The sequence below is a fragment of the Oryctolagus cuniculus genome, chromosome 1 (genome assembly GCF_964237555.1).
Source record: "Oryctolagus cuniculus chromosome 1, mOryCun1.1, whole genome shotgun sequence".
Lineage (NCBI taxonomy): Eukaryota > Metazoa > Chordata > Mammalia > Lagomorpha > Leporidae > Oryctolagus > Oryctolagus cuniculus.
Window position 1 is genome coordinate 99,186,681 of NC_091432.1, and position 26,932 is coordinate 99,213,612.

The following is a 26,932-nucleotide window of genomic DNA, read 5'->3' on the forward strand; positions in this document are numbered from 1 at the left end:
ACCCACATGGGAGACCCAGAAGCAGCTCCTGGCGCCTGGTTTTGGATTGGTGCACCTCCGGCCTTTGTGGCCATCTGGGGAGTGAAGCAGTGGATGGAGGACCTCTCTCTGTATCTCTACCTTTCTCTGTAACTCTGTTTTTCAAATAAATAAAATAAATCTTAAAAAAAAAATAACTAGAGAGGCCAACATCATGACAGTGGATAAAGGCACCACCTGCAACACTGGCATCCCATCCATATGGGCACTGGTTCGTGTCCTGGCTGTTCTACTTCCAATCCAGCTCCCTGCTAATGACCTGGGAAAGCAGTAGAAGATGGCCCCTACCATCCACATGGGAAACCTGGAAGAAGCTCCTGGTGTCTGGCTTTGGCCTGGCCAAGGGCTGGCCATTATAGGCATCTCAGGAGTAAGCCAGAGAATAGATCTCGCTCTGTCTCGTCCTATCTCTCTGTAATTCCGACTTTGATCTAAATAAAACTCTTAAAAAAATAAGGAATTAGGATTACATTTTTGCTAAAATTGGCACTCTCCAAAATTCAGTGGACCTCACCATTCAATGTACAAGCACATATTATACAGGGAAGCTATGTAACTGAGTTATTGAGTTATTTTTAAGTAAAATCTGCAATCATGGGAAGTCCAGATAGATAATTTCAAACACCAAGGATCATTTTTAAAATTTACAATTAAAAAAAATACAAAAAAATCAGATATTCCCATAACAATATTTCAATATCTCTTAGATGTTCTACACTGTGCCAAAATTACCCTAGAAACTAGATATCAATTGGAAGAATAACACTAAATACACCATAAAGAGAAAGACAAATAAGCAAACTAATGATTATAAGTGCTGATGACTCTTCACTAAAACCACACTGACATTCACAAGTCTTTGAATTAAGAGACTCCCCTCCTTTATATAATTTATCATTTCTAACAAATAGATAACAATTAAAGGATTCTTCCCCGTTTGACTCTCTAATGGATGAGATTTTCTTTTCTATAAGAGAGTAAAATATGTAGAAGTACTTCAGTTTTCCTCTAGAAAGTCATCAAATTTGCATGCAGTAGAAACAGCTTCGAATTCTACTCTCATTTCTGAATATGCAAATTTTTGGCCCTGATAAGGTAATTTAACAGCAGTAAAGAACTCTTTCAGAACTATTGACAGAAACTTGTTTTTCATATATATCTGATAAATCTTGAACATAATGTGCAAGTGTCCCATTTCTGCAAAGAAGATGAAAATGTGTCTCATTGGTCAAAGAATCTTCCTAGAAGAAAAGCTTTTCTCTCTGAAGCTTCAAAAGGCTATATAGTTTCCAAAAGAGATTGACAAACAGATATTCTACTTTGTGTACACTTGGAATTCTACATTGAATACTACTCTATTGAGTTCTGAGGGTCACAGTTCAAAATCAGAAAGGAACTAGAAATCATAAAGATACCAATAGTATCAGAATTGTGTGCTCAATGGCTGAGATACAGCCTGTCAATTACTCTATGATATCCTTAAAAGAAAAGAAGTATTTTTTAACAGATTATCTGCCCCAATTTTTTGTCTTTTTTTCCAAGCTACAAACCAACTCAACAGTTTCCACTGAACACAGATTCATCTTTCTCTACATGGCTCCCTTTGCTTTTCTAAAATACTTTAAGACCTGATTTCATGTATGCAAGTAAACAGAATAATGGCAAACAAATTTTACTTGAGGTGAATGTAAGAAATAAAATAACGCAATATGGCAAAGTTCAGTCAAAAGACTGATCATTTGACAGGGCAAGCAAAGCTTTGCCACAGGAACTGACATATAACAAAAATCTCAAACTCAGCTCCAATCATACTGGTTAGGGTCTCATACAGTAATTTAAAATCTCTGATTAATTATTCCAAATCGATTAAGTGTATCATGTTCCCAAATGTTCAATGCAGAGATCTTAGCCAGTTTATAACAATTATTTCCCTTAGTTAAGTGTGCAACCCTGAGATTAAGAAATAAAACACTCTCTTTCTCTGTCTCTTGATCTTTCTCTCTCTCACTCTGTCTCTTCTCTGTGCTCTCCTCTCTTTTCCTTCTTCACCCCTTCCCTCCGGTCTGGCAGGTTTACCCCACCAATAAACCCTTTCCCTTGGGGGGAAAAAAAAGAGAGAAAGAGAGAAAGGAAGAGAGAGAGAGAAAGAAAGACAGACACACACACATAACCATTTATATTTTTAGGTAAATGTATATTAATAGCTATATAAAGCTTTTTATCTGTGTTTATTTTATCTGTGTTTTATTTGTCCTCTTATGGAAATGCTTGAAACTTTTAAGTGAATAAGCAATATAAAAGTAGTATCAAGGATCAGCATTTGACCTAGCAGTTTATAAGTACATTGGAATGCCGATATCTCATGTTGGGTGCCCCTGGATTCAACTTCTGGCTCTGGCTCCCAATTCCAGGTTCCCGATGATGCAGACTCTTGGAGGCAGCAGTTGATTTCTCAAATAGTTGATCTCTGCCATCCACGTGGATTGAATTCCTAGAAGCAATAGTTCCTGGTCTAGCCATTGAAGCATCTGGGCAGTAAACCAGCAGATGGGAGCATGTTCATTGGTTCTCTCTCTCTCCCCCATTTCGTGTGTGTGTGTGTGTGTGTGTGTTTTGTCTCTGTGTCTCTCTCCCTTCCAAATAAATAAATAAAACAAAAATAGCCAGAAAAAGCACAGGTATAGTAGATTAGAAGATTCTAACACGTGTACAAATATATCCAATTTGAAAAGATAAATTCTATAAAGTACACTGTAAAATTCTTTGAGATTTACTAAAAATCTCAATATACCTTTACCACATGATTAAGCAACTACACTGTTCGGTTTTCACTGTTTGGTTTTTATCCAAGGGAGCTGAAAAATTACATTTACTAAAAAACTTGAATACAGATGTTGATAGCAGCTTTACTCATAATTGCAAAAACTTGGAATTAACCAAGAAGTCATTCAATACATGAATGTATAAACAAAATGTGACTCCTACAGTTAACAGAATATCATTCTGCACTAAAAATAAATGAGTTGGGGCCAGTGCTGTAGGTAAAGCCACCACCAGCAGTTCTGACATCCCAAATGGGCACTGGCTGGAGTCCGGGCTGCTCTACTTCCGATCCAGTTCTCTGCTGTGGCCTGGGAAAGCAGTGGAAGATGGCCCAAGTGCTTGGGCCCCTGCACCCACACGGGAGACCTGGAGAAGCTCCTGGCTTAGGATTGGACACTGCAGCCATTTGCAAAGTGAACCAGCAGATGGAAGATCTGTTTTTCTCTTTCTCTCACTCTCTCTCTCTGCCTCTGCTTCTCTGCAACTCTACCTTTCAAATAACTAAATAAATCTTAAAAAAAAAATAGAAAGGAAGACCATATAAAAAAATTAGCTGTCCATCACAAAAAGACGTAGAAGAAACTTGAGTGAACATTACAAAATGAAAGAAGCCAATCTGAGGCAGAGCCAAGATGGCGAAATAGTGAGGGCGTGCACCGATAGTCCGGGAAAATTTAGTTTAATAAAAGGGGAGTTACGGTAGCCTCAGAAAAAGGACCAGGAAAATATTGCAGAGGAAACTCTTCTGGATCTAGTGGCTGTGAATCGGAGGACCTACTGGGAGAACAAGGTTGCCCACCGCGCAGAAGCCGAGCCGCGGGAGCCGCAGGGTCTGCGCGCCAGTGCAGGAAGGGGAGTGCATGTCACACAGACACCAGCGGGAAGAGTTGGGACGCCCAGGGCTCCGAGTCCACACATCGGCGCTGGAAGGGGAGGTGAGCTCAATAACACGAGACACTGGCGGGGAAACGGGGGTCAGAATCTACAGGGGAGCTGGAAAGTGCAGCAGACTCACTACCGGAAAGAAGGAAAAAAAAGGTTGGGGATTTCTCTCTCCGCCAACTTGCAAAGGTTGCAAGGCTGCAAGGCTTGAAGAGTTTGCAAGAGACGAAGAGCAGGCCCCCTCTCTGGATTTACATAACAACATGGGAGAACTAAGGAACTGAGTCACTACAATACAGTAGCCTAGGCAAACCAATGGGGGTCCAGAGGAGAAACGGAGCCTACACACACTCTTTGGGTAGAAGCCAGAGATTGGAAGAGAAACGGAGCCTTCACAGACTCTTTGGGTAGAAGCCAGAGATTGGAAGCAAAATACCATCAATTCTGCACAGCCGTGCCGTGCGGTATTACTTACCCCCTGAATAAATTAAATAAATAAATAAATAAATAGAGAGAGATTTACCACGCATAACCTGAGGGTGTCACTTTGCACACCCATAACCAGGAAGAACCAAGCAGAGCTCTCAGGCCACACCCATCTCAAGCCTCCAAGGCTCCTCCAACAGCAGGCAGTCCACTTAACACAGACATAGTATAAAATAAAAAAAAAAAAACGCACAGTGACGAAAGAAGAATTAACTATGCCAAGCAACAAACACAGAAATCGAGGGAACAAGATCAACGACGACACTATGATGCCTCCAAATAAACAAAACACCCCAAGCCAAGATTATGAAGATGATGAGATAGAAGAAATGCTAGATACAGATTTCAAAAAATTTATGATAAGAACATTTAGAAGTTTTCAAAAGCAAATCCTTGAACTACAGAAATCCTTAATGGACAAGATTGAAAATCTCTCTCGTGAAAATGAAATCTTAAGGAAGAGTCAAAATGAAACTCAGAAAATAGTAGAACAGGAAAGTGTGATAGTGAAGAGAAATCAAAATGAAATGAAAAGCTCAACAGATCAAATGACAAACGCATTAGAGAGCCTTAAAAACAGAATGGGTGAAGCAGAAGAGAGAATATCGGACTTAGAAGATAGAGCACAGGAAAACATACAGTCAAACCAAAGAAAAGAAGAGGAAATTAGAAACCTAAAAAATATTGTTGGGAATCTACAGGATACTATTAAAAAAACCAACATTCGAGTTCTAGGAGTTCCTGAAGGCATGGAGAGAGAGAAAGGATTGGAAGGCCTTTATAGTGAGATACTAGCAGAGAACTTTCCAGGTTTGGAGAAGGACAGAGACATCCTAGTACAGGAAGCTCATAGAACCCCCAATAAACATGACCAAAAGAGATCCTCACCACGACACGTGGTAATTAAACTTACCACAGTGAAAAATAAAGAAAAGATCCTAAAATGTGCAAGAGAGAAACATCAGATTACTCTCAGAGGATCTCCAATTAGACTCACAGCAGACTTCTCATCAGAAACACTACAGGCTAGGAGAGAATGGCGAGACATAGCACAGGTCCTAAGAGAGAAAAAATGCCAGCCCAGAATATTATATCCTGCCAAGCTCTCATTTGTGAATGAAGGTGAAATAAAGACCTTTCATAGCAAACAGAAATTGAAAGACTTTGTGGCCACTCGTCCGGCCCTGCAAAAGATACTTACAGATGTGCTACACTCAGAAACACAGAAACACGGCCATCAATATGAAAGAAGGGAAAGGAAGAACACCTACCAGTAAAAGAGCATGGGAAGCTCAAAGCATATACTAGAAAATATCTCCGGGAAAATGGCAGGGCAAAGTCACTACATATCAATAGTCACATTAAACATTAATGGTCTGAATTCTTCAGTTAAAAGACACCGATTGGCTGACTGGCTCACAGAACACAACCCAACTATTTGTTGCCTACAAGAAACACATCTCTCTAACAAAGAGGCATGCAGACTGAAAGTGAAAGGTTGGAAAAAGATATTCCATGCCAACAGAAACCAAAAAAAAGCAGGTGTAGCCATATTAATATCAGACAAAATAAACTTTAATACAAAAACTGTTAAGAGAGACAAAGAGGGACACTATATAATGATTAAGGGTTCAATTCAACAGGAAGATGTAACTATTATAAATGTATATGCACCTAATTACAGGGCACCGGTTTATTTAAAAGGTATGTTAAGGGACTTACAGGGAGACTTAGATTCCAATACAATAGTACTGGGGGACTTCAATACACCACTCTCAGAAATAGACAGATCATCCGGACAGAAGATCAACAAGGAAACAGCAGATTTAATCGACACTATTGCCCAAATGGATCTAACAGATATCTACAGAACTTTCAACCCTACATCTACAGACTTCACATTCTTCTCAGCAGCGCATGGAACCTTCTCTAGGACTGATCACATACTAGGCCATAAAGCAAGTCTCAGCAAATTTAAAAGAATTAGAATCATACCATGCAGCTTCTCAGACCACAGCAGAATGAAGCTGGAAATTAGCAACTCAGGAAACCCCAGAAAGTATGCAAACACATGGAGACTGAACAACATACTCCTGAATGAACACTGGGTCATTCAAGAAATCAAAAGAGAAATCAAAAACTTTCTGGAAGTAAATGAAGACAACAACACAACATATCAAAACTTATGGAATACAGCAAAAGCAGTATTGAGAGGCAAATTTATAGCAATAGGTGCCTATATCAAGAAATTGGAAAGGTACCAAATAAATGAGCTTTCAGCGCACCTCAAGGACCTAGAAAAACTGCAGCAAACCAAACCCAAATCTAGTAGGAGAAGAGAAATAATTAAAACCAGAGAAGAAATTAACAGGATTGAATCCAAAAAAACATTACAAAAAATCAGCCAAGCGAAAAGCTGCTTTTTGAAAAAATAAACAAAATTGACACCCCATTGACCCAACTAACTAAAAAAAGAAGAGAAAAGACCCAAATCAATAAAATCAGAGATGAAAAAGGAAACGTAACAACAGACACCACAGAAATAAAAAGAATCATCAGCAATTACTACAAGGACTTGTATGCCAGCAAACAGGAAAATCTATCAGAAATGGATAGATTCCTGGACACATGCAATCTACCTAAATTGAACCATGAAGACATCGAAAACCTAAATAGACCCATAACTGAAACAGAAATTGAAACAGTAATAAAGGCCCTCCCAACAAAGAAAAGCCCAGGACCAGATGGATTCACTGCTGAATTCTACCAGACATTTAAAGAAGAACTAATCCCATTTCTTCTCAAACTATTCAGAACAATCGAAAAAGAGGGAATCCTCCCAAATTCTTTCTATGAAGCCAGCATCACCTTAATCCCTAAGCCAGAGAAAGATGCAGCACTGAGAGAAAATTACAGACCAATATCCCTGATGAACATAGACGCAAAAATCCTCAATAAAATTCTTGCCAATAGAATACAACAACACATCAGGAAAATCATCCACCCAGACCAAGTGGGATTCATCCCTGGTATGCAGGGATGGTTCAACATTCGCAAATCAATCAATGTGATTCACCACATTAACAGACTGCAAAAGAAAAACCATATGATTATCTCAATTGATGCAGAGAAAGCATTCGATAAAATTCAACACCCTTTCATGATGAAAACTCTAAGCAAATTGGGTATAGAAGGAACATTCCTCAATATAATCAAAGCAATTTATAAAAAACCCACGGCCAGCATCCTATTGAATGGGGAAAAGTTGGAAGCATTTCCACTGAGATCTGGCACCAGGCAGGGATGCCCACTCTCACCACTGCTATTTAACATAGTTCTGGAAGTTTTAGCCAGAGCCATCAGACAAGAAAAAGAAATAAAAGGGATACAAATTGAGAAGGAAGAAGTCAAACTATCCCTCTTTGCAGACGATATGATTCTTTTATTTTTTTTTTTTTTTTTTGGCAGGCAGAGTGGACATGAGAGAGAGAGACAGAGAGAAAGGTCTTCCTTTGCCGTTGGTTCACCCTCCAATGGCCGCCGCGGCCAGCGCGCTGCGGCCGGCGCACCGCGCTGATCCGATGGCAGGAGCCAGGAGCCAGGTGCTTTTCCTGGTCTCCCATGGGGTGCAGGGCCCAAGCACCTGGGCCATCCTCCACTGCACTCCCGGGCCACAGCAGAGGGCTGGCCTGGAAGAGGGGCAACCGGGACAGAATCCGGCGCCCCGACCGGGACTAGAACCCGGTGTGCCGGCGCCGCTAGGCGGAGGATTAGCCTAGTGAGCCGCAGCGCCGGCCACAATATGATTCTTTACTTAGAGGATCCAAAGAACTCTACTAAGAGACTATCGGAACTCATAGAGGAGTTTGGCAAAGTAGCAGGATATAAAATCAATGCACAAAAATCAACAGCCTTTGTATATACAAGCAATGCCACAGCTGAGAAAGAACTGCTAAGATCAATCCCATTCACAATAGCTACAAAAACAATCAAATACCTTGGAATAAACTTAACCAAGGACGTTAAAGATCTCTACGATGAAAATTACAAAACCTTAAAGAAAGAAATAGAAGAGGATACCAAAAAATGGAAAAATCTTCCATGCTCATGGATTGGAAGAATCAACATCATCAAAATGTCCATTCTCCCAAAAGCAATTTATAGATTCAATGCAATTCCAATCAGGATACCAAAGACATTCTTCGCAGATCTAGAAAAAATGATGCTGAAATTCATATGGAGGCACAAGAGACCTCGAATAGCTAAAGCAATCTTGTACAACAAAAACAAAGCCGGAGGCATCACAATACCAGATTTCAGGACATACTACAGGGCAGTTGTAATCAAAACAGCATGGTACTGGTACAGAAACAGATGGATAGACCAATGGAACAGAATTGAAACACCAGAAATCAACCCAAACATCTACAGCCAACTTATATTTGATCAAGGATCTAAAACCAATTCCTGGAGCAAGGACAGTCTATTCAATAAATGGTGCTGGGAAAACTGGATTTCCACGTGCAGAAACATGAAGCAAGACCACTACCTTTCACCTTACACAAAAATCCACTCAACATGGATTAAAGACCTAAATCTAGGACCTGACACCATCAAGTTATTAGAGAACATTGGAGAAACCCTTCAAGATATTGGCACAGGCAAAGAATTTCTGGAAAAGACCCGGGAGGCACAGGCAGTCAAAGCCAAAATTAACTATTGGGATTGCATCAAATTGAGAAGTTTCTGTACTGCAAAAGAAACAGGAGAGTGAAGAGACAACTGACAGAATGGGAAAAAATATTTGCAAACTATGCAACAGATAAAGGGTTAATAACCAGAATCTACAAAGAGATCAAGAAACTCCACAAAAACAAAACAAACAACCCACTTAAGAGATGGGCCAAGGACCTCAATAGACATTTTTCAAAAGAGGAAATCCAAATGGCCAACAGGCACATGAAAAAATGTTCAAGATCACTAGCAATCAGGGAAATGCAAATCAAAACCACAATGGGGTTTCACCTCACCCCGGTTAGAATGGCTCACATACAGAAATCTACCAACAATAGATGCTGGAGAGGATGTGGGGAAAAAGGGACACTAACCCACTGTTGGTGGGAATGCAAACTGCTGAAGCCACTATGGAAGTCAGTCTGGAGATTCCTCAGAAACCTGAATATAACCCTACCGTTTGACCCAGCCATCCCACTCCTTGGAATTTACCCAAAGGAGTTTAAATTGATAAAGAAAAAAGCGGTCTGCACCCTAATGTTTATTGCAGCACAATTCACAATAGCCAAGACCTGGAACCAACCTAAATGCCCATCAATGGTAGACTGGATAAAGAAATTATGGGATATGTATTCTTTAGAGTACTACACCACAGTAAGAAACAATGAAATCCAGTCATTTGCAACAAAATGGAGGAATCTGGAACACATCATGCTGAGTGAAGTAAGCCAGTCCCAAAGGGACAAATACCATATGTTCTCCCTGATCGGTGACAACTGACTGAACACCAAAAAGGAAACCTCCTGAAGTGAAATGGACACTATGAGAAACGGTGACTTGATCAGCATAGCCCTGACTGTTAATGAACAACTTAATACATTTTCCCTCTTAGTAGTTTTTTTGTCTGTTCTACTTAATATTACTGGTTTAATTCTGTAATTAATACACAGTTATTCTTAAGTGTTGAAAATTAACTGAAATGTGATCCCTGTTTAACATAAGAGTGGGAATAAGAGAGGGAAGAGATGTATAATTTGGGACATGCTCAAGCTGACTTGCCCCAAATGGTAGAGTTAAAAACATACCAGGGGATTCCAATTCAATCCCATCAAGGTGGCATGTACCAATGCCATCTCACTATTCCAAGTGATCAATTTCAGTTCACAATTGATCATAATGAAAGGACTAAGAGTCAAAGGGAGCAGATAAACAAGTCTAGTACCTGCTAACACTAACCGATGGAATAAATAAAGGGGAGAGTGATCCAACATGGGAAGTGAGATACTCAGCAGACTCATAGAATGGCAGATGTCCTAAATAGCACTCTGGCCTTAGAATCAGCCCTAAAGGCAATCGGATCTGGCTGAAAAGCCCATGAGAGTATTTCAGGCATGGAAAGCCAAGACACTCTGGCAAAAGATCTCTGTGAGTGAGATCCCAGGGGAAAGAACAGGTCTTCAAAGAAGGAGGTACCTTTCTCTGAAGGGAGGAGAGAACCTCCACTTTGACTATGACCTTGTCTAAACAAGATAAGAGTCAGAGAACTCAAGGGGCTTCCATAGCCTTGGAAACTCATGACTGGAGCATAGGGAGATTACTGATGCCATAGACAGGAGTGTCAATTGGTAAAGTCAACAACAGGAGTCACTGTGCACTTACTCCTCATGTAGGATCTCTGTCCTTAATGTGCTGTGCATTGAGATTTAATGCTATAACGAGTACTCAAACAGTATATTTCACTTTGTGTTTCTATGGGGGTGCAAACTGTTGAAATCTTTACTTAATGTATACTAAACTGATCTTCTGTAAAAAAAAAAAAAAAAGAAAGAAAAGAAATTATCAATTCCCAACTTGACTCTCACTGGGATTAAACATGACAATAGGTCTGATCTGATTTCATCATCATTTAAAAAAAAATCATCTATTATTTTTCACTTTATGTTTCTGTGTGGGAGCAAACTGTTGAAATCCTTACTTAAGGTATACTAAGCTGATCTTCTGTATATTAAGACAATTGAAAATGAATCTTGATGTGAATGGAAGGGGAGAGGGAATGGGAAAGGGGAGGGTTGCAGGTGGGAGGGACGGTATGGTGGGGAAGCCATTGTAATCCATAAGTCGTACTTTGGAAATTTATATTCATTAAATAAAAGTTAAAAAAAAAAGAATAAAAAAAAAAAAGAAGCCAATCTGAAATGGCTACATACTGCATGATTCCAACTATGTGACACTATGGAAAAGGCAAAACTACAGAGACAATAAAAAAGATCACTGGCTGCAAGGAGCTAAGGCATAGGAAAGGATAAAGAGGTAGACACCAGAGAATGTTTAGGAAAGTGAAATTAATCTCCATGATACTACAATGACAAATACAATTCATCACATATTTGTTCAAACCTACAGAATATAAAATACCAAGACAGAACCCTAATGTAAACTCAGGCTCTGGGTGGTTATGATTTGTCAACAAAGATCCATCTATCATAATAAATGTACTGTCCTGGTGGGGTATATTAGTAATGGGGAAGATTACGCATATGTAGGGGTAGAGCTACCTGGGAAATCTCAGCACCTTCCTGTCAATTTTCTATGAATTGAAAGCTGCTCTTAAAACAAAAAGCCTTTGAGGTTTCCAAAGAAGCAAAAACTGCTACTTTTTGAAAAGATTATAAAAAGGGTTTCGTGAAGGAGGCAAAGACAAACAATGCAAAGTAGAATGGTAACTGATACAAATTTTTTAAAATGTACATGTAAACATTTCAAAAAGACAGATACATTATATGTAAGACAGTGTTGAAGATAGGCCTGGAAAATGGGGCTATCCTATGGCAAGGCTAAACCACAGAAATATCTAGTTTTTAATACAGTTAACGATAAAAAATTATTAAAGTATCAGAGTATAAAATTATCACAACAACAAGACAGTTGAGAAAAATTTGGCAACAATATAAGATTAGACTGCATAGCACACCTAGTTTTAGCTATCCTTCCCTAGACCCTTTTTATTCTTGTTTGTAATTTCTCATTCTTTTTTTTTTTTTTTTTTTTTTTTTTTTTTGACAGGCAGAGTGGACAGTGAGAGAGAGAAACAGAGAGAAAGGTCTTCCTTTTGCCATTGGTGCGCTGCGGCCGGCGCATCGCGCTGATCCAAAGCCAGGAGCCAGGTGCTTTTTCCTGGTCTCCCATGCGGGTGCAGGGCCCAAGGACTTGGGCCATCCTCCACTGCACTCCCGGGCATAATTTTTCTTTCTTGATCCCTTATTCTGTGCAACAAATGTGAATTATCTACATTTTTAAATACTAGACATCACAACTTAACAGAAACAGAAACTGCCATAAACACATTCTTTATACTATAATCTGACTTAGTAACGATGTTAGCCTGAAGAAAATTCTACGGATATTGACTTTGCACATTGTCATCTTCTTTCATACTGACAGAAAATATAGTAATCATTGAGAATAATCCTTTAAAATCCGTTATAAACTTCATTATAAATCCTAAACCTAATTCTCCAAACCAACTGTTGACATTGTCCTTCAGCATCAAAGAGCTATCATGTAAATTTAAGTCCTTTCATAGCTTTAAATCCTGTTACCACTTACTAGCTGTACATCTGGACAAGTTATTTACCTCTCTGTGTCTCAGTCTCCTGACCTATAAAACTGTGATAATGACATGAACAACCTCAAGGGCTATTGTGAGAACCGAGTGAGTTAATTTACCTAACTCTCAATACTGCAATTCAGCCAAGTTGGCTCTTCAATTTATTCTATTTAAATGTATGTTCATGAGGATGTCATGTGATATCATGGATTTAAATAACATACATATGCTATTAACTGCCAAATTTCTCTCTCCAGTCCAGGCTTCTCCCAACTATTTCAAACCGCCTACATGACATCTCTGTTTATTCCACATCTAAAAGGAATCCAAACTTAAAATACGCAAAATAGATTTCTAATATTTGCCATTAAACCTACTCTTATTCTTACTACCACAACTCAAATAATGGCTACTCTATTCATTCAGCTGCTTTTTGCCTCCTCTCTTTAAGCCTATTACCCATTCATTTTCCCATCCAAACCATCATAAAAATCCTGTCAAAATACATACAGAAAATATTTATACATATACAAAATGCAATCACTTCTAACCATCTCCTTAGCTACTATCTTGGTCAAAGTCACTATCATTTGTCTGTATTACTGCAAAGCCTACCTAGACTCCAGTTTCTGCCCTTTTTATCTTTCAATCTGTTCTTAACACACACGCCAAGATGGTCCTATCAAAATATATCTTCTGAGGCCGCACTGTGGCACAGTGACTTAACACCCTGGCCTGAAGTGCTGGCATCCCATTTGGGCACTAGTTAGAGACCCGGCTCCTCCACTTCCGATCCAGCTCTCTGCTGTAGCCTGGGAAAGCAGTGGAAGATGGGCCAAGTCTTTGGACCCCTGCACCCATATGGGAGACCCGGAAGAAGCTCCTGGCTCCTGGCTTCGGATCAGCACAGCTCTGGCCATTGCGGACAATTGGGGAGTGAACCAGCGGATGGTAGTCCTCTCTCTCTTTCTCTCTGTGCCTCTCCTTCTCTGAGTAACTCTGACTTTCAAATAAATAAATAAATAAATCTTTAAAAAATATATATCTTCTGCTCAAAACTCACTAATAGCTTCTCTCATCAGTCAGAATAAAACCCACTTCCTGACTATGATTGTTCAAGTTTAACATGACCTGGTCTCTCACAATCTCTCTAACATGGATCTCCTACTTCCTGCTCTCTTATTCATTCCCCTCCAGCAACACTGGTTCCCTTGCTGTTCTTCCTATACCTTATACTTGTTCCCATCTTTGTGCCTTTAAATTCTCTGTCCCTATGCCTAGAATGCTTTACAAAGGGAGTCACTCCTTCATTTACTTCAAGTCTGCATCAGTGTCACTTTTTCAATGAGATTCAGAATGAGTACTCCCATCCCCATGTCACTGAAAATCTTCAGCACCCTGCCATAGGATATAAAATGTTCTAAAATACTTTAAAATTAATTTATTCTTTGTAGTATTTACCAACTGTATCCCTACTCAAACAAAAGTTCTATGCAGGCAGGTGTTTCTGGTTTTTCTCATCAACAGATGAATGAATCATAGAACAAAATAATTCATTTAAAATGAAACGAATATCTAAATCAAGTCTCTCATTGTGTAGGAAAGAATTCAAAGGTCAGTGTGACCCACATAAAGTCAGTCAGAAGGCAGCAGGCCCTGAATAAAAGTAGGTCTCCTTGGCCCCAAACATAGGCTTTCTTCCAACAGGGAATGATGGTGGAATGTAAGAGAACAAACATGAAAATAAATTTTAAAAACAAGTAAACAAGTAAGTATACATATACATAAACACACAGACACATCTCAGAATACTATCATTGAAAGGAAAAACATTATACAAGGTGATTGTGTCAATAAACAAATGTTTATTACTTACCTCTACCCCAGATTTTTTTGATGATATCTGTGTTACAGTTTCTTTGAATTTATTTGCCTTCTCAAGTTGGGCTTTAAGTTTTTCAGCTAATTCCTTCAGAAAGAAAAACAGGTAAAACAGCAAGAAACAGAGGTTAATTCTACATTACAGAATATTTCAAATTTATAAAACAGAAAGGAAAACAGCATGACAATGATCCATGTAGTCATCACCTAACCTCAATCATAAACTCAAAGCCTAGTAAATCAATTATTAATCAACTTAGTTACAGGCTTCTCAAATGTATGTAGCACATGTTTATGCTTTGAAGATAAATAATAGAAGCCAGTATTGTGACACTGAGTTAAGTCTCCACTTGTGTCACAACATTCCATATCAGAGTGCTGGTTCAAGCATTAACTTCTCTGCTTCTGATCCAGCTTCCTGCTAATGTGCCTGAGAAGGCAGCAGATGATGACTTAAGTATTTGGCCCTTGCCACCCAGGTGGGAGATCCAGATGGAGTTCCTGGCTCATCCTCAGCTGTTGCAGAAATCTGAGGAATGTACCAGCAAATGGAAGATGGGTCTCAGTCTCTCTCTCTCTCTCTCTCTCTCTCTCTTCTCCCTGTCTCTTTGCCTTTCAAGTACATAAATTAATAAATGTTTGAATGTAGATAATTTCAAAGACATATGAGTGTATTGGGGGGAAAAAGGGAGATAGAAGAAGTGCATACTTTAAGAATGTCATTTTTAGGGGCTGGCACTGTGGGCTAGAGAGTAAAGTCACTGCCTGCAGTGCTGGCATCTCAAATGGATGCCAGTTCAAGTGCTGGCTACTCCACTTCTGGTCCAGCTCTCTGCTATGGCCTGGGAAAACTGTAGAGGATAGCCCAAGTGCTTGGGCCCCTGCACCCATGCAGGAGACCTGGAAGAAGTTCCTGGCTCCTGGCTTCAGATAAGCCCAGCTCCGGCCATTGCGGCCATTTGGGGAGTGAACCAGTGGATGGAAGACCTCTTTCTCTCTCTCTCTCTCTCTCTCTCTCTCTCTACCTCTGCCTTTCTCTAGTTATGCCTTTCAAGTAAATAAATAAATCCTTAAAAAAACAAGAATGTCAGGATGGCACTGTGGTGCAGCTGGTTAATGCCCTGGCCTGAAGCACCAGCATCCCATATGGGTGCCGGTCCGAGATCTGGCTGCTCCACTTCCAATCCAGCTCTCTGCTATGGCCCAGGAAAGCAGTGGAAGACAGCCCAAGTGCTTGGGCCCCTGCACCCGTGAGGGAGACCTGGAAGAAGCTGCTGGCTCCTGGCTTTGGATCAGCACATCTCCGGCCATTGCAGCCACATAGGGAGTGAACCAAATGGGGAGTGAACCAGTGGATAGAAGACCTCTCTCTCTCTCTGCCTCTCCTCTCTCTGTGTAGCTCTGACTTTCAAATAAGTAAATAAATCTTTAAAAAAAAAAAAAAAAAAGATATTCCTTTTATTAGACAAACATGCTCTTAGGCCGGCGCCACAGCTCAATAGGCTAATCCTCCGCCTGCGGCACCAGCACACCGGGTTCTAGTCCCGGTCGGGGCGCCGGATTCTGTCCCGGTTGCTCCTCTTCCAGTCCAGCTCTCTGCTGTGGCCCGGGAGGGCAGTGGAGGATGGCCCAAGTCCTTGGGCCCTGCACCCGCATGGGAGACCAGGAAAAGCACCTGGCTCCTGGCTTAGGATCAGCGCAGTGTGCTGGCCGCAGCAGCCACTGGGGGGTGAACCAACGGGAAAGGAAGACTTTTCTCTCTGTCTCTCTCTCACTGTCCACTCTGCCTGTCAAAAAAAAAAAAAAAAAAAAAAAGACAAACATGCCCATAAAAACAGAAACACTGTGTTTGGCTACATTTTGTCCTATTAGAATATTGTATGAACATGAGGACACTTCAAAAATTCTGTGAAAAACAGGATTAAAAGTTATGGTTCTTTTTTGCATCAATAAAATTTTGAAATTCATTCTTATGCTAGGTCTTCAACAGTTCACGAAAAATTCATATTATGAAAAGCCTAGGCCAGCGCTGTGGCTCACTTGGCTAATCAATCCTCCGCCTGCAGCGCCAGCACCCCGGGTTCTAGTCCCGGTTGTGGCGACGGATTCTGTCCCGGTTACTCCCCTTCCAGTCCAGCTCTCTGCTGTGGCCCGGGAGTGCAGTGGAGGATGGCCCAGGTCCTTGGGCCCTGCACCCCCATGGGAGACCAAGAGGAAGTACCTGGCTCCTGGCTTCGGATGGGCATGGCGCTCCGGCTGCATTGCGCCAGCCGTAGCGGCCATTTGGGGGGTGAACCAATGGAAAAAGAAGACCTTTTTTTCTGTCTCTCTCTCTCTCTCTCTAACTCTGCCTGTAAAAAAAAAAAAAAGCCTAGGCATGGATATATCAAATATTTATACCAAATAAATTTATCATTAATCTTATTTTTCCATGAACTCCAAGGCACCCTTGCAATATACCAAAACTGAAGACTACTTAATGATCACTAAAATTTCAATTTGAGATGAATATACACATATGACCACAAATGAATTTTCTGTGTCAAGGCATGGAAAGCTATCAGGCTTTACTATTCTACCAAGTTTAACAGACCATAAATTAACATACTAGGAATATAACAATATAGTGAATAAAAGTAGCTTCTTCCAAATCATGAATCTGTCTATTCAATTCTGAGGGAAATCAGCATTAATATAGAAATTAAATGAACTAACTAAACAAATCATCTGACACAGTACCTGCTTTATCTAAGGTAACATGATACCCTAAAATTTTTTAAAGAGCTCATTTTTAGGTTCCAAAGTAATTTAATAATAAACATTCTTAATAACATATGACTAAAAATGGGAAAGAAGACAATAGCATTTGTATCTACTTCAAATAACATTCAATAGGTCAGAAGAGCAATAATAAAGCAAATAGCAAAGCAAAAAAGTACAAACAGAATTCACATAGTTCCTTAGCATCTTGAATTTCAGAAACCCAACAGAGAAAGTTTATAATGTATTTAGAAAACAGATTATTGTTTCTATAAACAAGTGAGAATAATAAGGAATAATAATAAGCAATAGTTATTTTCAATACGTTGTACATCACATTACTGAGGAACTTTCAAAATTACTTATAAGATTTAATTACTACTTTCAAGAAGAACATATAAAAGTCATACCATATTCCCCATCATCTCTGCCTTGATAATCTTTGCTCCCAGCTTGTTCTTCTCATCAACACTCAGGATGTGGATGGACTCATCCTCTGGACCACTGCTGGAACAACACACATTGAGAGCATATGAAGTACAAGTACAACACCAGTAACAACATCAAGACCCAAATGCTATTTTAACTACCCTATTCAGCACTGATAGAAGATTTTGGTCTTAAAACATAAAATTTAGTTCAATATTCTACCACAAATCACTACTTTAAGAATCTCTGCTAAAACAAGAGCACTTGGCAGTTATAATAATGACTGATCAAAGTCCCAAAGCAATGAAATAAAGAATTTAAAAATCAACTATTCATTATTTATTTAATATTTCCATATTTATTCTAAAAAGGAAATAAACAAAACTAGAATTAAGCCAGATTTCTACATATCCTGAGAAATTTCTAATGCAAATATTGCAAGTTATTAATTATCTAAGCAAAGTATAATCAAGAAATCCCACAACTTAATTGACTTCAAAGAATGAAAGCAATGATCATATATTCTTTTGCAAAGTCAGTTCAGAATTAGTCAGGCAAAATAAACTAATTTAAAATTTAGATTATGTCCCACACCTATACTACAGAAGTATCACATGGAAAAAAAAATTTCAGACCAGGTCAGATTCACTAAGCTTCCCATCTTAGAAACAGTCAAAGTTACAGTACTGGGAAGGTAAACCCAGGCAGAGCCTGAAAGACTCTCCAGTGAAGCAGACATAGCTAAGACTCCATTAATTCCAAGGCAGCTACATTTTATAGAACAGAGTATCAGAGAAGAGACAGACATACAGTGAGTAACCCCCAAAGAACTGCAGAGGGATTCACATAGTAAACCTCATAATTCAGAAACCACTGGGTGGAGTAGCAAAGGTATTGCTTCATCAGTAGGCAGTAATAAGCTCTAGGCTGGGCTCTAGGTCTACTTAACAAAGGTTTTTAAAAACAAGAGTCAATCTGTCCTCAGTTTTAGATCCTGTGATTATAGATCCTATGAGTTTAAACTGCTTGCTAAATTGGTTTTCTCCAGACTTAAAAAAGTAAAATTCTAGGTGGTCATGCACATGAAACCTCAGATGGAAGCAGTTTCTGCAAGCTGGCCCTGCATCCCCCTGGAGAAGCCTCCTCCTGCTGAGAAGCCACCTCCTGATGCAACCTTATCTTGACTCCCCTTCCCAAAGACACCCCTTTCCAAAGACACCCCTTTCAGCATGAAGCAGCCAGAGCTATCATCTGCCTACTGCCCACTAACCGATGTTAGGGCTTCCATCTCTCGGAGGAGGGAATGTGAGGAGTCACATGGGTTAACAGTCAGGGGATTCCAATGGAATTCAGTGTGTAAAATACTTGCTTCCTTCCCCAAAACTTTATCTTTAGCAAGAACAAACAGGCTGCCCTACTTCCATTGGAATCTCCAAATTTACCATGATATTAGCAAAGGAGCCTCTCCAGAGCCCACAGCTTACTATGAAAACAAGTTACTGGGGCCGGCACTGTGGCATAACAGGTAAAGCTGCAGTACCAGCATCCCATATGGGCACTGGTTCGAGACCCAGCTGCGCTACTTCCAATCCAGCTCTCTGCTATGGCCTGGGGAAACAGTAGAAGATGGCCCAAGTACTTGGGCCCCTACACCTGCGTAGGAGACCCAGAAGAAGCTCCTGGCTCCTGACTTTGGATCAGCGCAGCTCTGGCCATTGCAGCCAATTACGGAGTGAACTAGTGGATGGAACACCTCTTTTTCTCTCTCTCTGCCTTTCTCTCTCAGTGTAACTCTGACCTCTGACTTTCAAATAAATAAATAAATCTTAAAAAAAAAAAAAAAGAAAGAAAGAAAAGAAAAGAAAGATAGAAAATAAAACAAGTTTTCTACCCCACCCTTAGCAGGCCAGACCGGGGGGAGGGGGGAGGGCCGTAAATGAGGTCTTTGATGTTTCTTTGTCCCCACCTGGTAACTGAATGCCAATCTAATTGTCAAGTGGTTTTTTTTTTGTTCTTTTTTTTCCTTTGAAATTGTACTTAAAGCTGACTGCCACCAGTCCCCTTTGAGTTTTCCTCTCTTGGAAACCACCCCCCCGCCAATGCCACTCTGGCTGGAGGTCCTTAATTCTAATAAATACTTTTAAATATCAAAAAAAAAAAAAAAAAAAAGGGAAACAAAAGTCAAAAGAATCAAATGGTTTCCAACCAGCCTAACTATGTCCCAAAACAGAATTCAAGAATACAGAAGTTCAAAAATATACAGCACTTAACAAGTAAAATCTGTAATATCTAATAACCACTCAAGTATCACCAGACATGTAAATAGGTAGAAAAATGTAACACATAATTAGAACAAAATTCTGCTATCCAAATCAACCTAGAACTGACACAGATATTTAAAAAAACTGTATAAGGATATTAAAAGCCATTGTAACCAGGGCAGTGCTGTGGCACAGTAGGTTAATCCTCCACCTGCGGCACCGGCATCCCATATGGGTTCTAGTCCCGGCTGCTCCACTTCTGATCCAGCCCTCAGCTATGGCCTGGGAAAGCAGTAGAGGATGGCCCAAGTGCTTGGCCCCTGCACCCACATGGGAGACCCGGAGGAAGCTCCTGGCTCCTGGCTTCAGATGGGCGCAGCTCCAGCCATTGCGGCCATCTTGGGAGTTAATCAACGAAAAGAAGACCTTTCTCTCTGTCTCTACCTCTCACTATCTATAACTCTACCTCTCAAATAAATAAAAAACCTTAAAAAAAAGTCATTATAACCATGTTCCATGTGTTCAAACTGTTACAGACAATGAAGAGACAAAAACAAGATTCAAACTGAATTTCTACAGATGAAAGCTAAAAAGTCTGAGATAAAAAATATACTATATAAGATTAATGGAAGATTAAAATTCAGAAGAAAAAAATAGTGAATCTGAAGCAATAAAAACCATGCAAAATAAAACAGGCAAAAAAAAGTTTTTAAAAATGAAAGGAATATCAGAAAACCATGAGACAAAATTGCTCTACCAACATACAACCTGAGGCCCCCAAAAAGGAATAGGAGCTAGAAGAAGAAGCCAAAATTTTTCATATTTGTAGAAATTACAGAAGCTCAAGAAATCTGAAGTACAAAACAAAAAAAAAAAAAAGAAAAATTGACACCAAAGCACATCTTAATCAAATTGCTCAAAACAGATGGTAAAAAAGGACATTTTAAAGCACATATAGTAAATAAAACACATTATTTAGATACATAAAGTTCACTACGACAGTAGCCTTCTCATCAGAAATAACACAAGAAAGAAGAGAAAGAAACAACATCTTTAAAGTAATTTATTTATCAACCTAGAATTCTATTACCAGTAAAAACAAAAGCTAAATAAAGACATTCAAACACAGAAAGCTGAATGAATGTTACAAAAAGCCTTTGGGAAGAAAAAATAAAGATATATTGAAAGATGGATCAACCCAAAGTAAAGAAGATGACTAGAAATGACAATAATGGTAATTATATAACACCTTTTTCTTACTACTTAAATCTCTTTCAGATAACTATTTTTAATGATAAGAATACATTTGGGGCTTAGAACAAGTAAAAGTAAAATGTACAACAATATTAACATAAAGAACAGAAAGAAGGGGAGAAGTGTAAATAAACTATAGTAAAGTTCTTACACCATATAGAAATAGGAGGATAATTTTGCATGCTGTCAAAGTTAAACCAACCACTAAAATTTTTTTTTTAATTACAGTGGCAGGCATTTGGCTTCACTGATAAGGCATCTCATATCACAGTGCTTGAGTTTGACCTCCAGCTCCAGTTCTGGCTCCCAATTCCAACTTCCTGCTAATACGGACCCAGGAGGCAGAAATAAGATGGCTGAAGAAGCTGGGTTCCTGCCACTCACAGGGAAGGCCTGGATTCAGTTGGGAGCATCTGGGGAGTGAATCAGCAGAAGGGAGCATTCAACCTCTTTCTCTCTCTGCCTCTCAAATAAGTAAAAAATGTTTACAATAATTATAGCAACAAAGGAAAATGAAATCATACTCAAAAAACCCTGAAATTTAAAAAAGCATGAAAAAGAAGAAAAACAGAAAAGAGGACATATAGGAAAAACAGGAAAAAAAATGGCAAAATTACACATTTGAATCTAATTATATCGATAATGATATTATATATAAATGGTCCTTCAGTTGCAATTTCAACAGCATTCACCAACACTTGATTGAATGACACACAACAGCAAGAATATGAAAGATTTCAACAGCATTATCAACTAATATGACTTAATGGACAGTCATAGAACACTCTACTCATCATCAGCAGAAAACAAATTCTTTCCAAGTGCATACAAAACATTTACCATGATAGACCACAGTCTGAGCCATAAAATCAGTCTTAGGGCCAGTGCCATGGCTCACTTGGCTAATCCTCCACCTGCGACACCAGCACCCCGGGTTCTACTACCAGTTGGGGTGCCGGGTACCAGTCCCAGTTGCTCCTCTTCCAGTCCAGCTCTCTCCTGTGGCCCAGGAGGGCAGCAGAGAGGATGGCCCAAGTGCTTGGGTCCCTGCACCTGCATGGGAGACTGGGAGGAAGCCCCCAGCTCCTGGCTTCAGATCAGCGCAGCGCTGGCCACAGCAGCCATTAGGGGAGTGAACCAACGGAAGGAAGACCTTTCTCTCTGTCTCTCTCTCTCTCTCACTGTCTATAACTCTCTAACTCTGCCTGTCAAAAATAAAAATAAAAAAATCAATCTTAATAAATATGTAAGGATCAGGTCACACAAACTATATTCTCTGACCACAATCAAGTTTTTAGAAATCATTAACTTCACTGGAAAATCCTCAACTATTTGAAAACTGAACAGCGTACCTGTAAGTAACCCATGAACCAGGAAAGAAAACAAAAGAAAATTACAAGGTTTTTTAAATTAAACAATTTTAAATATAACATATAACATATCCAAACTTGTGCTATGCTGCTAAAGCTTTAAAGACAGAAATTTATAGCTCTAAATACTTTTATGACAAAAATAGGAAAATGCAAATCTCTCAAATTAATGTGCCCCCAGCTTGCAACTTAAGAGTAGAAAAACAAGAGCAAATTAAAGTCAAAGTAAGCAGAATAAAAGAAATAACAAAAAGCAGAAATAGAGAACAAAAAAAATTAAAGAAACTCAATGTAACCAAAAGTTACTTCTTTTAAGACAATCAAAATTAATAAGCCTATAGCCTGATTAGGGAAAAAAAAAAGAATACAAAGTGCCTATAAAGGAAATGAGACAAGTAACATCACTAAATATTCTAAGCACTTTACAAAAAGGTATGTAGATGACAACTAGCACATGAAAAGATGCTTAACATCGGTAGTCATTAGAGGAATGCAAATTCCAACTATGAGCTGACACTACTCATACACTAGAAGAGTCAAAAAAGAAGACTGAATAACTTCTCAAAAAAATTCAGAGGAAGTGAAATTCACATAGTACTCAATGAAACTCTCAATGGTAATTAGAAATTAGAATTGGAAATTAAGTTGGCAGTTTCTTAACATTAAAACATACAAGTACCATACAACCTAGTCATTCCTCTCCTGTGTTTTTAATCAAGAGACAAGGAAGCATGTGTATATGAACATTCAAAGCAGCTTTTTAACAGTCAAAAACTAAAATGTCTACCAGTAGGAGAATAGATAAACAACTGTGTTATATCTACCAATGGTACACAACCAATCAATAAAAATGAATGAACTATTGATAAAGGCATAGTATGAATGAATCTCATAGCAATTAAGCCAAGCAAGGGAAGCCAGATGCCCTCCCAAAAAAGTCTACAATATTCGTATAAAACTTTAGAAATTGAAAGCTTATCTATAGTTAAAGATAGCAGATACATGCTTGTCTGAGAGTGGGATCTGAGGAGAGGCAGGAAGGAAAAATTATGAAAAATTGAAAATTATGAAAGAGCATGAAAACTACTCAGGTTGATGGTTTCATGAGAATATATACATTTCAAAACTTGCCAAATTGTATGCCATATATATATATATGGTTTCTTTTATGTCACTTATACCTTGACAACGCTATTGCTGTTGATGATTTATCCATTGATTTGAAAGGTAGATTTGGAGAGAAAGAAAGAGAGAGGGAGAGAGAAACAGAAAAGGAAAAGAGAGGGAGGGAGAGACAGAGAGATCTTCCATTCACTGATGCATTCTCCAAATGGTCCAACGCTAGGCCAGACCCACGCCAGGAGAATGGAGTTTCATCTGGGTCTTCCACATGGGTGCTAGGCTCAAACTTGGGCCATCTTCCGCTGCTTTCCCAGGTGCACTAGCAGGGAACTGGACTGAAGTAGAACAGACCAAATGTGATGCTGGCATCACAAGCAGCAGCTTAACATGCTACACAATGATGCCAGCCCCAACATTGTTTTTAAAAACCTCAGAAGGAAGCAATAAAGTTAAAAGTGGAATATATCAGATCTCTCTCAAAATTTCAAATACAAAGGAGATATTTATGATATTACTAATTTTCTCAAATTCCTAGATTTTACCATATTCTATTGAAATTAAGCTATTCTTATTTTCAACATAGACTCAGAGCAAGGAATAGTAAAATATATACTACCAGATTAAAATTTGACCTAACAACGATTAAAAATCTCCTTGGATAGTGAATCCTTCTGCCATCATAAAGAAGATATCTTTTAACCAAGACTATTTAAATTTGAAAAAAAAAACAGACATTAATCTGCAGAAATTCTATGGGAACCCTTTCTTCTCATATTGATGAAAGGAAAGGCAATATTCTGGTGCTTACACTAAGAAATCTAAAATATTTGAGGAAAAGTCCCTTTGGAAAGTAACATTTCCCTTCCCTTTATTTTCTGTGAGTAGACATTTTAAAAAAAAAATTAAAATGAACAGTAGGGGCACTGCAATGGTGAGAGCACGAGAACATTATTACTTTTTATATACATCTATGAGTTCAGGTACTGTTAACTTCAGTAGCTGTATTTTTTGCATGGAAAATATCTTTCAGTAATTTTGTTAATATATAAATTTTAACAATTTATATTCTTTCCCACTCAATTTTCCAAATCCCCTGCTTTAAAAATTTACTGTTCCTCGGGCCGGCACCATGGCTCACTTGGCTAATCCTCTGCCTGCGGCACTGGCATCTCATATGGGTACCGGTTCGAGACCTAGTCACTCCTCTTCCAGTCCAGCTCTCTGCTGTGGCCCGGGAAGGCAATGGAGGATGGCCCAAGTGCCTGGGCACCTGCACCCGCATGGGAGACCAGGAAGAAGTACCTGGCTCCTGGCTTCAGATCAGTGCAGCTCTGGCTGTAGCGGTCATTTGTGGGGTGAACCAACAGAAGGAAGAACTTCCTTTCTGTCTCTCTCTCACACTAACTCGGTCAAATAAAAAAAAAATTTTATTCTTCCTGGCCATTAGGTGGAAGTTACAGATATTAGTAAAACTTTCACATACATATATAATGCAAAATTAAATCATCACAGTTCATGCCTTTTCTAAAGAAAATCAGTATAATAATTGCCCCATGAAGTCTCTTGCTCCAAGGTCTGTCTCTCGAAATTCCTGTTTCCTAAGTAAAAAACAAACTCCTCTGTTCCCTAGTAAGAAACTTCTTGGCTACTTTTTCTTATGCATTCCTTCACTTCCAAGTACTTTTCCAGGGTTTTTTTTTTTTTTCCAACAAAGTTGTACCTAGTTCATACATTTTTCATCTCAACATCAGCCAGCTGAGAAAATAAAGAACTGAGACCAAATAAAATGGATAAGGGGATGGTTTCTCCAATATTCCTTCAAACCATTCTGTTATTCCAATAAATGTTTACTATAATCCAGATGTAGCACAACTCAATACAAGATTTCCTACCAAGTTCATTCAAAAAGTAAGCCATTTTGCAAACAAGCTTTAGTCTTTATAAGATCATAAGAAAGAAAGACAAAATCCATCAGTCAATTCACCTCCTTCTTTGAAGAGAAAGTTTTCAAGGATTTTAAACTACTGAACTAAATGTCAATATGGCTATAGACTTGTGTCTACTAATAGATGTGAGTAAAAGTATAAATGTTTACAGACAACTAATCCAATTATGAGTTTCTAGTGCAAGCTTTTCAAAAAATACTAAAAGTTTCTTTTAAAAAATAATGCCAATTGTTCCTTTCCCCCTTGCAAAAAACTGGAAATCTGTTTTAGCATCACAAGAAAAGGAGTTTTTTAGAGTCAAACATGGGTTCAAACCCAGACAGTGCTAATTACTAGTTTCATGAGGTTGGGCTAGTATTTTAACCTCAATGAGGCTATAAAATCAAGACAATAATTAATATCTACTATTTGATTATCAGAATGTAGATATTAAAGATTACAGTAATTGCAGTAATGTAATGAAATTCCAAACACAGTACCTTACCTGGTGATCAATAATTATTAGTTCTCTTCACAATTGAAGATAATTAGTGAGTCACAGGACAATCCTCCAAACAGGTCTACATCACTATCTAAATCCCAATGGTGAAGTTTCTTCAAAAAAAGCTTAAAAAGTAGAATTCTAGAATTGTGCACAGATAAGAAGTAACCAATCCTTTCAAGGAATCACAGAATTAAAGCATAATCACTGGGCCATGGGTGTCAATTCAAGCTCCTCCTCTCTTTCTCTACATTCACTCCTTTGATTAAAGACTTGATTGGTCTCTCAACTACAGCTTCCTAACAAGTAAATCTGCCTCAAATCTGTTCCACTTCACAATCTACTGGAATCTTTGCAAATCTTATCTATTTAAAATCCTTAAAATATTTCTTTCCTACCACTCATAAAATATTGTCCAACTAAAAACCATGACTCCTGGAGTCATTTACACAATGTACAAAAATACCTGCCTACCCAACTTCCCACCAGTTAATTGTATTTCACAAATTGTTGAGAGTTTAGTATATGTTAACCACTGTACTAAGATTTAGAGATACAAAAACTAAAAAGAGATATACCATGACCTCAGGGAACAAATATACACTCTAAAATACTACTTGCAAATGCTTAACTACACAATGCTGCTCTTGTTCCCAGTTTTTCCTTCCAAATTAGTTGACCTTTCTCACTTATTATTGTCCAATAGGTTTCAACCTTCAAGAGGCTACAACCAGGGCTGGGGCTGGCTTTGTGGTATAGCAGGTAAAGCAGCTCCCTGTGATGTCAGCATCCCACATGGGTCCTGGTTCAGGTCCTGGTTGCTCCACTTCCAATCCAGCTCCCCGCTAATGGCCTAA

The 26,932-nt window shown here is 38.9% G+C and overlaps 1 protein-coding gene across 3 annotated transcripts in view; it reads right to left on the bottom strand.

The window, feature by feature from the left end:
- Positions 1-26,932, bottom strand: part of CWF19L2 (CWF19 like cell cycle control factor 2) — a 220,414-nt gene that overhangs the window by 147,860 nt on the left and 45,622 nt on the right. For 2 of the 3 annotated variants that reach the window (XM_008261926.4, XM_008261936.4), the window contains exons 9-10: positions 17,623-17,719; positions 14,448-14,540 (exon numbers count right to left, since the gene is read on the bottom strand). In XM_008261926.4, coding sequence (XP_008260148.2) covers positions 14,448-14,540; positions 17,623-17,719 — 190 coding nt within the window. The remainder of the gene's footprint in view (positions 1-14,447; positions 14,541-17,622; positions 17,720-26,932) is intronic. The other variant, XM_008261932.4, reaches the window with a different exon arrangement.